Raw genomic sequence first — 13,760 nt, forward strand, 5'->3', positions numbered from 1 at the left:
AGGGATAAAGACACATCCTTGTACCCAAGGTCTTGATTATAACAAATGTTTAATATTTTTAATGTTAGTATTTACAAGATGAGTGTCACACAATAATAATAATAATAATAATAATAATAATAATAATAATAATAATAATAATAATAATAATAATAATAATAATAATAATTCTGAACATGCCAGCTGTAGCTGATGCAGTGGCAGAGAACATTTCAGTTATTTTTTGGCATTTGGCAGAATCTGCCATCATTGCCTGCCTCTTTTTCTCTCTGGTTGTTCCCGCACCTCCTTTTTGTTTCCTCTGCATTTTTTATCAGTCTGTTAACGTGCCCGACTGATGGATTGAGACCATGAGATGATGAGACCATGGCTCTTGACAGCCCAAACTCCAACTGAAAGGGGGAAAAGGGTGGGACACAAAGTTATCAAAGTTATCAGACCAAAGTTATCTGGCCTGTCACTCATGAAACTAGAAGCACTTGGGAGAGCGCAGACCTCCGCCAAGGCAGATCAGTGCCCCCCCCCGCAAATCACCACCAAAATTTAATCATTTGTTCCTTGTGCGAGTATCAACATTTCCTGAAATTTTCATCCAAATCCGTCCATAACTTTTTGAGTTATCTGCACACGGACAGACAAACAGACAGAAAAAACAATGCTGGCAAAAACATAACCTCCTTGGCGGAGGTAACTAGCCTATATAATACTGGAAACCAGATTAAAGGCCAGCCACCAGCCCAACTGCACCAATACTCACCCTGTTGTGGGCCACTGGCCTCAACTTTGTGGGTCGTCTAGGCATTAGCAACGGCACTAATTTTTCCCCTCTCACTGGCCGCACTGGCCCACTGACCTAGCGGTCCACCAGGAAAACTCCCCAGTACTCCCAATGGCCAGTCCGCCCCTGATATCAGGCCTCGCTGAGGTATGATGGTCTATATCCATATTACATAATTGAAACCTGAGGTATCTGTGATGTTTAGTTACTATAAAATAATCCCAAATAAAACAATACAAAACAAATAGAAAACAGATTACGATAATTTTGTTGATATCTAGAATAATCACCCACTAATGAATGAAAACTAGCTCTAACATGTATTATTCTGTACTTAGTTTTGTAAAGCAGCTTCATTGTGTTTCCATGGCTTATTTTCTTATATTGATCTGCACATTTAAAAACTGAACACATTTTACTGGAGTGTCAATGGATTTAATCCACATCATCAAGAGTCTGGTTTAGACCAGCTCTAAATGTAAAGTGTTATGTGATAACTTTTGTTACAATTTGGTGCTATATACATTAAATTTGATTTAATATATTCATTTAATCTTTATTCAGATTGAGTTGGTGTCATTTGTCAGAGATCAGCTGTTCTTTTCTGGTCTCCGCTCTGATGTCCAACTCTTCCCATCTTATCAACCTGAACCTGAGAGGGAACAACCTGAAGGATTCAGGAGTCTACCTGCTGGATGATTTATTACAGAGTCCACACTGTACACTACAGTCTCTGAGGTTAGTTCACCATCTGTTACTGATATAGACTTTAATCATTACCAAAATTTAATGTTTTTGTCATCACACCATTACATAAATGCTGAAGGCAATCTGATCATCTTCAGTTCATTCATTTGAACTTTACAGTTTAAAGAGTGAAAATACACAGATCATACACTGAGCTGTAAAAGGAAAAAAAGGCTAACTTTTAATAAGACAGGCTAATAACAGGAGTGCACCTTTCACTGAGGTGTCAATGAGGCTCAAGGTGGATGTGATGTGGATCATGTTTAAAGGGAATCCATGATGGAAGACAGTGACAGAAAACATCAAGGACATGCACAGAAACATGACGGTTTACACATTACATCTCTAGGTTCACTGACGCAGAAGGTGAGACGACCACATTAACTGGAATCCCGATGAGTGATGTTGAGGAGAAAGAGGACATGTCAGAGTCTGCAGACTCCAGCTGTGGGTCTATGAAGAGAGACTGGTCCAAAGATCCTCCTCTACACTCTGATCATGAACCTGGACCCTCAGAGAAAAGGTACCATCACTACGCAGACCTTTACAAACCACTTCAAACCTGTATTTCATGGCTGTGTAAACTGACTTGAGTGGCCCAGGTGAACGAATAAGGAGATCCAGAGACAGGAGATGGGGATTCACATTAGTTATTTTTTATTTTCCACCATGTTCACCATCAAACGATTCACAAACACTTCAAACACAGAGTGACAGGTTAATATGATGCCTAAGTTGCAGCTTCCACTTGCAGTTAAACAAACACACATAAAACCTTACAATGATTATAAAATAGTCTAATAAATACATACACACACACACACTGACTAATGTAATAAATAAATCCCAATAAATACAATAAAGACATCCACAATTCCCACCATAAAACTGCCCTCTACCCACTTCCCACTTGGAACATCCCTCCTGGAACCTAAAGAGGTGTCTTTTACCTTTTAACCCTTTTACCCAAAACCCTGGGAACAGGAACGGAAAGAGGTAGATTTAACACAAAGAAAGAGCTTTTCACTTGAACTTTACCTTTACACCACATGATACAGACAGGAAATGACTTGGAAGTCAATGTATTTCTGTGTCTTTTCAGGAGGCACTACTCCCCTCAGTGAAGCATGAGCTTCCACCAAAACCAATTTTTCAGTCAATATAAACCTAACAATGATAAACTGTTGTTACAAACAGAAAGTAAATAATGGAGAATCATCTCATGTTTGATCCACAGAGGTCTTAAATGGGAACTGATGTGACTGATGTTACTTCATTCATGTTTGATTCTCATATTTGAGTCTATAATTCCACCACTAATCGTTACTACTTCCTGTTTCATGTCTGTTTCTTCATATCTGAAGTCCGCTGTAGCCACAGTCAGGTGTTTCAGAGTCTTTATGTTAACTGTGTAAACTGCCCAGATAACTGTTGTATTTGTGTTTATTTGTACAGAGATGGACAGAACAGAACTACAGCTGAAGCACATGAACAATGTGAGTACAGGAACAGGTTCTAATCTAACTGAACTGAGTACAGACTAAAGGGTGCTGGTTTGGAGGTCTGGTGCACCGATGACCTGGTCTATATCAAACCTGGTTGGACCAGGGCATGTCTCTGTGGAGTATGCGTGTACTCCTCATTCTCTGCACGTTTCTTCAGGTCATTTGTTTTTCTCCACTATGAAAAACATGTATGCTAGGTTAACTCTCCTTCTGGTTCTGGTTTAGACCTGGAGTTGGTCCCTGGGCATCCCCACTGTTCCATGTTGTACTTGGGTTAATGTACAGTACATAGTACATTTTTCTGCAGGGACAATGAAAGTGAACTTTACATCATTACCTTGAGCCGAACAAATCACATGAATGAATTCCTGTGATTTGGCTTTGCAGCCTTGTGGAAACAATGAGTCAGATTTGAGTCATTTTTGTGTCATGTTTGAATCTTCTACCACTGTTCACATATTATGCAGTAAGCTAACATTTTATAACAAAGATTTGCCCGAAACAACATTTTTTTGAACACTGATCAAATCATGGCGGACTTGGATAAAATCAGTGGTTAGATGTTTGTTAAAACCATCTTAATGTCAATGAAACCAAACCCAGACTTGATCCTGAACCTTTTCATTCTTTCTAATATGTGCTCATTCTTTGGATCTTTTCTCCTATGTTGTCTTTATTGGATGCTTTTCCGTCAGAGACACGGATGAGTCTGTCCAGTATTAAAATGAGGATGATGATGATGTGTGATTTTTTTTGGGGGTTAAAAGAATGTCCACATGTGAGTTTGACGTCTGCTGGCTCTCTTCACCTACCAGATCTGTCCACATCAGACTCAGACCTGAAGGAGGTTGAGGACATTGGAAAGGACTGTGTGGACCGAGACCTTCACATGAATCCTGAAGATTCAGAGAAGCAGCAGCTTGTCTGCACAGAGGTTCAGGCTGGACCGTCTAACTGGGAGGTACACCAATAGAAGCGTCAACCATTTGGACGAACCACTGTCAAGTCATGAACCAGGACATGGACAGAACTAATACTGGACCTTTGTTATTTCTAGGAGTTCACACCTGAAGTATCAGCTGAGTCTGGACTCACTTTATACAGGTAACAAAATCTTACAAAACAGAAGCGAGATTATTAGTTAGCATCACTTTATAACCAGAACACAGAACCCAGTGGCAAAACATGCAACAGTGTGGCTTCATTTAGTAGGAAACCTGTGACAATGTGAGTAAAACAACACTTTGCTTCAGGTAACAGACACAGCAGTTACCCTTTCAGTTTAACCCAAGTGATCCACAGACACTGACATGTGGCAGGAAATAGGTTTACTCACTATTTATATGTAGACCACCTGACTTCAACCAACATGAAACAAACAAAGCAGAACCAACACTAAACCAGCCTTAAGGGTTGGCGTCGATACTTCTGGTCCACAGGTTTGGAAAGACCAACAGTCAGGCCCAATCCCAATTCTCATTTTCACCCCTATCCCTTGACCCTTGCACTTGGTACTACCCGTTGAAAGAGAGTTGCAAGGGGTAGGGGTTGAAACATTCCTCTATGAAATGAGACAACCCTTCCAGACCTGTTACGTCATCAGCAGTCATCAATGACACCATAAACAGATGTGACAACTTTGTTTGTGAAAGAATTCCCCATGCTGTCAGCAGCTGTAACCGTCTCTGTTCCATGGGCTTTGGACATCTTTTTGCAGCTATCAACTGCAAACCACAGAAATGTGTCTATAATACATTGAAATGGCATTAAACGGACAGTCAAATGATTAAGTTATTCATGAAGAAAATACGTACATTTGTGTGTTTCTTTCATCACACTGCTGCACTTTTTTGCCATTTACCTCCATCTTGCCAATGATTCAAACAGAATTATGGGAAATTTCTTGCACCTTTCCATTTGTAGTGTGGTCCTGAAAAATCTCTGTTTCAAGGGCCAAACAGCCCTCCCCTTTAGCCCTTCCCCTCTGACTCATCAAGAATCGAGACACTTCACATGGACGCACAAAATGGAGGGGTAGGGTTAAGGGCTGAAATGGGATCAGGCCTTACTGTCACATAACTCATTAGTCTGCTACATATTACACTGACTGACTGATCAAAATAACTCAACATTCTGTTGCCATTTCAAACTTAAATCATATTGCCGTAATTAAGGAGCCTGGATTCTTCACACTTTGAAGCTGAAATAGAGTTAACCATTTCACACAACTGTACTTCATGATATTGTACACTCACAGTCAATGAAAACTTTGAGACCATATTTTTTGACATAATTTTTATTTTGAAACCCTAAACTGGAATTTTTTCATATGAATCATTTGTTTAGGATATTGGCATACAGAAACAAAAATCTAAAGTTTCAAGAATAATTTCAAAACAAGAAACTTAACAAAAGAAAATGGCACCTGTCAAACACAAAGTCACAACCGTCAATACCGGGTATGGCCTCCGTTTGCTTCGATGCAGGCGGCGACGCGGTCTATCGTCAACAGAGCCTGTGGTGTTGTGGCGTTCAACCAGGTTTCTGATTGTGGGTTGGGAACAGCCCGTATGCTTGGCTATATCACTATAGCTCAAACCGGCCTCCACCATACCCAGTGCCCGGAGACGTTGTTCACGTGATAGATGTGGCATGATGCCGTTCACTGGACTAACAATGGTGGCCTTTTTTGAGCCTTTATGTAGGCCGTCAAAACCAATCCTCAAATTGTGCACATACCCACTGAGTATTGCTCAGTGTGTATTTGGTCCACTTTTGCAAAGAGACCAACACATGTACAATGAACCATGACAACATGACAACTCATCATTATCTCAACTACCCGAGCACAAAGTCATCAATAAATCCACTATGAATAATTACAACCCCCCTACAAGTAGAAATATGCAGACATTTCTACCTCAAAGTTTCTATTGACTAAATTGAGTAAACTATGTTTCAAGTGGTAAAGCTTGAATACAAACCCAAATCAAGTATCTGTTCTTAACTGGGGACCATATATTAAACAAATTTTCGGGGCAGAGAGATGGAGTAGGGGCTCCTCCATTACATGCATCAACCGTATCTTAAAACCTGAATAAAAACCCAAACCACACGTTTCATAGCCTCATATGATTCTGAGGTACTCTATCCTGATGTCCCCAAACTTCTCCTGTGTCACATCCATACCTGGACATTGAGACCCTCATCACCTCCATCAGCCTCTGGAAGACACAGGATTCATTTCCGGAATCAGTGGCTGGGATTGGAATCAGAATGGGGGTGAAGTTACCTGGTCCAAACTTTGTGTATTAATGGACCTTGTCTGTGTTGTACAGGTTCAGGTGTCCTCGTTCAGGTTTATTCCATTGTACTTGGACTGGACTGGTGTTTGTTGTGGATCAGAAGGCAGAGCTGCAGTACAGCATTGACCAATGGAATGAGGTCCTGGTGGAGTCAGCTGGTAGGATGCCTGCAGGTCCGCTGTTCCGCATCGAGTGCCCTGAGAACGCAGTTCGCAAACTCCACCTCCCACACTGTGAGACAAAGCATGGTAAGAAAGTTATCACACATTCTATTTTATTGAATCAACAACTAGACTGGTCGAGTTTTCATTTTTCAGTAGTGTGAATATTGGCAGTTAACTGAAGTTCGTTCAGGTCATTTTTCATCTTGTCAGATTTTTGATGCTGTGAGTTTGTCCAGTTGGATCTTGGTTCTGGAGGAGTCTCTGTTTTTACAGGTCAGAGTTCTGGAAGCCTGTCCGTCGCCCACATCACTGACGATGGAATGAGCTTCATTGATCCGCTGGAGATCACAGACACTCATGTGGTCATCGATGTCCTACACATGTCTGCCTTTGGCCTTGTCTGGCAGTTTCTTGCAAACTGGTTTTCCAGAAAAACAGTCCACGGCCAAGTTCTGCTGTTCCTCGCACCACCAAACCCAAAAATAAAAAAGCAAAAACTAAATGTGTTACTGCTGCCACGCAACATCTCTGTGGACGAGGTAAAAATGTATCAGAAGTCATCATTAGGGTTAATCTGTTGCGACCTAAGCCTAGTTTAAAAAGGGTTTCCTATAATCTGAGGTTCTTCTGAAGAACTAGACAATGTTCACTATGGTCTGAAATGTAAAAACATACACATAGTCCTCAAGGTCAACAAGTTAAAACATATCCTTCATCCATTACTCCACTGGTAACAAACCAGCTGGCTCCAGTCAGGACCAGGACTCTTCCATGTGATTTGATCTACGCTGTATGGACCATAGTATAGACCCACACCTCTAACCCACTGAATTCAGGTGTTTCACTCAGTCCAGTTTCCACAGGTTTACTAAATCAAACACCTAGCCGTACAGTCACAACAGGTGGTTCTAAAGAGCTCACCCAGTTCCAGTCTGGTACAGTAATAGGATAGTGCTGTTGACACAAGTCAGTTTATGAGATTTCTCCATTATTAGATATTCAGCCATCAACTTTAAGGGATGTTACTGCAAAGTGAACAGACCGTGTAAGGCAGGGGTGTCAAACTCCGGTCCTCGAGGGCCAGTATCCTGCATGTTTTAGATATTTCCCTCTTCCAGCACACCTGGTTCAATTAATGATCAGCTCATCATCATGCTCTGCAGAAGCCTGATAATGATGTAATGGCTCCCAGGTGTGATGGAAGAGGGAAATATCTAAAACATGCAGGATACTGGCCCTCGAGGACCGGGGTTTGACACCTGTGATGTAAGGGCTCATTTATACTCTATGTCAGGGGTGTCCAATCCTGGTCCTCGAGAGCTACTATCCTGCATGTTTTAGGTGTATCCCTCTTCCAACACACCTGATTCAAATGATAAGCCTATCATCAAGCTCTGCAGAAGCCTGATAATGACTGTCAGGTGTGCTGGAAGAGGGAAACATCTAAAACATGCAGGATAGTAGCTCTCGAGGACCAGGATTGGACACCCCTGCTCTACATTAAAGACGCAGATGGATACGGATGGAGCAGTGGCGGCTGCTCGTCTTTCAGAGAGGGGAAGCTCATTGTCGGCTTACATAAAAAAAAAAATTTCAAGTTATTTAAACATAAATTCAGCCCTCCGTTCCTTTTTAAGAAAATGGTCAGTGACCTTATCATACCAAGTAAACAAGAAAACGTTGAAATTATGTTAAATTGAAACAAAGAAGTACAATGAGTGTGTTTTATTTACAGTGCAAGAAATGAACAAGTAATTTCGTAGTGGTTTCTCTCTCGATTTCACAGCAGAATGTGCGACGGTATTAAACTGAACGCTGTCAAGTGAAGGAGTATATCTCAAAATAGCTGTCAATCAAACGGGATTCAGCCTTTTGACTGATCCTCCAATCAGCACGTGGAAGCCTGGTGTCCAGCCCAGCTGAGGTCCGCCCACAGCTCCATTCACTCCCAGAGACGCCCAGAGTCCGGGGGCGGGGCAACATCGTGGCATTTATCTAATTACCGTCCAGTTTTGAGGCAGTGAAAAAAACTGTTCCACTCAGTCCCATTGAAGCGCATGGACGCTGGGCATCTGCGGGCAAATGCACTGAGCAGAGATTGAATGAGAAAACAGCGCAATGGGAATGAATGAGAAGTGAACAACATCGAGTTTGTTGATTTGTGAAAAAGCTGATTCTGAACAAACTCGTCTGTGAGATGAACATGTTCTAACACATTTGTAGTCAATGAAATGTCAACACAACCGAACATATTTGATTATTTAATTTTCATAATTTTAGGGGAAGCTGAGCTTCCCTTGCAATGCATGAGAAATCGCCACTGGGATGGAGCGTTCTGTCCATCCCCTGTGTACATTCTGTACTTAATTCTGTCCGTTTTCCAGGAGCTTGCCAGTGCTTACCCAGACAAAGAATACAGAGCAGTAACCCCGGGAACAGTGGAGGCAGAGTTGAGATTTGGAGAGAAAAATTTCCATAACTAGTGGAACTTTTCAAAGAGCGATAGTGTGAGTTAGTGAAAAACTACCGACATACAGTATTTATGACAACTACCCTTCTGAATATTAACATGAGTTTCCACATTAGTAAAACCTCCTATGTCGTTGCCATGTTTGTTATAATTATTAACTTTCTTCTTCCTCTAAAAAACTCTTCTTCGTGGTATGTAGTCAGTATTGTAATTATGAGCAGCGCCCTCTGGTGGATTGTTTGAAAATATTCATTCCAATGGATTGGACACATGGAAGTATGAAGGCAGTGACGCATGACAATGTTAGAAACAGACAAACCTATTTAAGTACATAAAGCGAACATAAATGACCTTATAGTGGAGCTGGGTTGGCGAGTACTGAGGTATATAACTTCCTCTGGCATTAATATCAGCATAAAAACTGTCTGATGGAACCTTCATGGGTTTCCAAGGCCAGGCAGCTAAATGTGAGCCTTGCACAACCACGCATAATGTGAAGAGTCGAGCAGAATATTGTAAAGAATACCACCACTGGACTCCAGAGCAGTGGAGCCTGGACTGACCTCCATAAACCGACCTCAACCCACCGAACACCTTTGGATGAACAAGAACAGAGACTACGACCTAGGCGCTGTTGTTTTTAGATTGTGAATCACACTAACCTCGAGTATTGAGATGTCTTTAAATCACCCTGATGTTAATATAAATGCTGTGTTGTGTCTAAAGGTCCAAAGAAAACAGTGGAATGCTAAACAGTACATTGAAGCCCCTTCTGGATGTGAACTCATCAAAAACCAAAGTTACACTGTGGACTGTCCAAATGCCTACATAGTACAACCTGAGGTAAGCAGAGGAAACTAACCGGTCCCATAATTAACTGAATAAGTAAACTACTGTAATGATGCCCAAACTACTACTGGTTTTCAGAGAGCAAATTTTATCCTGAACTTCGGACCAAATTATCACCCAACGTTTGAAATCCGCCTTCCAATGAACATGGAAGAGGTGACTTTAACGGTGAAAGACCAAGAAAACAAAAAGGTCTGGCAACATGATGTGCATCTGACTGGTAAGACATGGTCCCATTCTAATTTATTATTGGTTTAATGGTCAGTTGGATGAAACTCCTCATAGTTCAGATTCTGTAAGTCACTGGGCTTTGGTCGTCACATTGTCTGAAAGAGGACGAATGCATCTATGCACTCTGTGGTAAATATGGTGAAACTGGATGGAAATGAAAGGAAAACTGAAGATTTCCCAGAGCCTCTGTCCACTCTTAGGCTGAACATTATGATTTAAATTGGGAAAACGCAAAACTTAAATTATTATTTCATAAACACTGAACTAGATATGGAGATACTAATTGGACCTAATACAGCCTTATGTGTGATGAACAATTTAAAGTTTTGACCATGTTTCTACGCTCAAGTATGACAAAGTAATGTAGCTCTACAGAAGATGTGGTAGATTTTTTTAAGCTGTGGAACCGGTCACAGGCTGGAGTTCGTTCATATCTTCTTCTGTTCATCCTTCAGATCCTGCTGTGAGTGAAGACCGTCAACACAGGTCTCAACAGAACGTCTCTCTAGAGGACAAGTTGTCTTCAGTTCGGCCAGACTTTAGCATTCGCGTGTCGGAGGCGGTTCTGAACCAGCTGCTGGACAGACTTTTACAACAGAGGTTTATAAATGACAATGAAAGTGAAGAAGCTAAAATGAAAGGCCGATCCGACAGGGCTAGATATGTGATCGACCTGGTGCGACACAAAGGACCAGGAGCCTGTTCATGTCTGATAGAAAACATCTGTGAGCTGGACCCACACCTTTCACAAACCTTGAACCTGTGCCAGCCTGACCGGCTTTGATCCCCATTGACCCCCTCTGACCAGCTTTGACCCCTCTTTGACTGGCTTTGACCCCTTTGACTGGCTTTGAACCCCTTTGACTGGCTTTGAACCCCTTTGACTGGCTTTGACCAGCTTTGACCCCCTTTGACCGGCTTTGACCAGCTTTGACCGGCTTTGACTGGCTTTGACCGGCTTTGACCGGCTTTGACCAGCTTTGACCGGCTTTGACCCCCTTTGACCGGCTTTGACCCCTTTGACCCCCTTTGACTGGCTTTGACTCCTTTGACCGCTTTGACCCCCTTCGTTCAGGGCATCACAGCATTTTCCTCTGCTGTCATGCTTTGTCCACATGTTCCATATTTAGAAAAGAAGACCTGACTTGACTAAAGGTAAAAGGGATTTTTTAAATCTTTTTTTTAAAGGATGAACTGAAATCACAACTGAAATCCAAAGCAAATCTGTAAAAGTGAATGTCTGAGTGATATTAATCTACCAAAAGAGTCACATTATGACATTATTTTGTTTGCTTGATGTTTTGTTAACTTTGTTGAAAGTTTCATTTTTCTTCACGTTTTTGACCTGATGTTCATTCGAATCTTTGTATATTCAGAACATGGTGGATGAAATACCACGTCATGTGAAATCGATCTGCGGAAACAAAATGGACTTTTGTTTTTGACATTAGTTAGACACAAAATATCCCATTTTCCACCACAGGATGTTTAACTTTACCAAGGATTTAGAAAAACCTCAGTGCATTTTCACCAAAATTACTCAGTAAAAAACTTTCCTCAACTCCAAACTTTCCTTAGGGGGGCGGGACTTTTCAGATTCCCTGGGATTCTTGGGGGTGGGGCTGTGTGTTGAAGAATGTTGATTGGTGGAACACACTATCAGCAATCCACACTTCCATTCACCCTCCATGTTTAATCCAGGGGTGTCTGCATGATTGTTTATTCCATTTCTACAGGTTGAGGTTGAGGTCCCTCCTTTATGTTGGAAATAAAACCAGTAACAAAGGCAAACGACTGCTCATTTCAGTCTGTCATTACTGAACCACTTTAACTGTGTGGTTGATGAATACAATCATTGTGTTTGGTTATTACCAGGATTCCTGCAGTCACTGAAAGTCCTGCATCACAGACACACAAAAGAATTCAACACATGGAATGAATCACATTATCTGCAAATTCCAGGTTCGATGAACTTTTGTGTATTCTGAGGTGAAATAAATTATTACCTCCACCAAGTGTAATGGCGGAGGTTATGTTTTCATTGGGGTTTGTCTGCCTGTCTGTCTGTTTGTTTGTTTCTTAGCAAGAACTCAAAAAGTTATGGACGTATTTTCATGAAATTTTCAGGAAATGTTGATACAGGTACAAGGAACAAATGATTAAATTTTGGTGGTGATCAGGGTGGGGGACAACTGATCTGCCTTGGCAGAGGTCTGTGCTCTCTGAGTGCTTTTCTAATTATATATACTTTTAAACATTCTACATAGAAGCTAGTGATGTGCAAATATATACATTATATTTAGGTTATGACTTAGTCTGCCCACTGATAAGATTAGGTAGAGATCAGGGGGTCAAACATATGGTTGAAACAGTTTAAATGTTTCTCTTCTATGTTCTATTGTGAATAAAATGTGGGTTAATAAGATTTGTATTGTACTCTGTAATTGTGTTTTAAACAAAGTCCTGTTTTAGTTGTTTTTTGGAATTGGACTGTGGATTAAAAATCAAACATTTAACCATTTTGTTAAAACAACAGTGAACCAGCCTCAGAATCAAAAGTTTACAGTCTGGACTGAAAATCACACAACAGCTTCACTCCTGAATTCTCCAGGTTGATTCTGCTCAGATCAAGTTCCATCAGATGGGATGGACTGGACTTCAGAGCTGAGGCCAGAGAAGAACAGCTTACATCTGATGAACTGCAGCACTCCAATCTGAATAAAGAATATATTCTATAGATTAAACTGTTAATAATCCAGTCAGATGTGTTCAGGTTTTAAAGCTCATATGAATCAAGCCTGCAGAGCACCTTTCTTCCACCTGCGTAACATAGCCACAATTAGAAACATTCTGTCTAGAAATGATGCTGAAAAATTGATCCATGCGTTTGTTACATCTAGACTAGAATACTATAACTCCCTACAAGCAGCGTGTCCTAAAAGTTCTCTAAAAAGGTTTCAACTACGGCGGCAAGATTATTAACAGGAACTAATAGAAGAGAGCACATCACCCCTGTGCTACAAGCTCTTCACTGGCTTAAAGGTGGACTAATGTCCGTTTAGAATTAAGTTTAAAATCCTCCCTCCTACCATCCAAACACATGCACTGATAGGTTAACTGGTTAATTTAAATTGCTCATAGGTGTGAATGTGAGAGTGACTGGACTTCAGAGCTGAGGCCAGAGAAGAACAGCTGACGTGACAAAATGCAGTCCTCCAATCTGCATAAAGAATAAATTATATTAAACTCTGTTAATAATCCAATTAGATGAAACCTTGATGATGAAACAGTAGAATATTTAGTACAACACCATGTCAGAATATTTGCATTAATAATAAAAATCAGAGCTGTTCAGTCAACTTGTCTTTCAGTTGAAATGAGACAAATCCTGCTGGTTTTCCAACAGGGAGCTGAAGTGGTTCTATGGCTCTGTTCAACACCATCAGACTGGATCTGACACACTGGTATGTTCCGGAACTACTTCAGTTCCACATCTACTCTTGGACATTCACACCCTCATCACCTCCATCTCATTGTCTTTCCATCGAAGTCACATAGACAGTAGAGGTGGACTCAGAATGCTAACGGCCAAAGTTACACTTTAATTAGCATTTACGTGAGTTGAGATTCCATTATTTATGTGTGTGTGTGTGTGTGTATATATATATATATGTGTATATATATATATATATATATATATATATATATATA

The 13,760-nt window shown here is 40.9% G+C and overlaps 1 protein-coding gene across 1 annotated transcript; it reads left to right on the top strand.

The window, feature by feature from the left end:
• Nucleotides 1–1,329: 1,329 nt before the first annotated feature.
• LOC115425276 (NACHT, LRR and PYD domains-containing protein 1-like) lies at nucleotides 1,330–12,095 on the top strand. Its single transcript, XM_030142699.1, has 10 exons — nucleotides 1,330–1,516; nucleotides 1,875–2,048; nucleotides 2,981–3,021; nucleotides 3,846–3,991; nucleotides 4,088–4,134; nucleotides 6,369–6,583; nucleotides 6,773–7,038; nucleotides 9,696–9,812; nucleotides 9,897–10,038; nucleotides 10,505–12,095. The coding sequence occupies exons 1-10, from the start codon at nucleotides 1,398–1,400 to the stop codon at nucleotides 10,831–10,833; spliced, it is 1,596 nt and encodes a 531-aa protein (XP_029998559.1). The 5' UTR covers nucleotides 1,330–1,397; the 3' UTR covers nucleotides 10,834–12,095.
• The last annotated feature ends 1,665 nt before the right edge of the window (nucleotides 12,096–13,760 follow it).

Source organism: Sphaeramia orbicularis, chromosome 9, assembly GCF_902148855.1.
Source record: "Sphaeramia orbicularis chromosome 9, fSphaOr1.1, whole genome shotgun sequence".
Lineage (NCBI taxonomy): Eukaryota > Metazoa > Chordata > Actinopteri > Kurtiformes > Apogonidae > Sphaeramia > Sphaeramia orbicularis.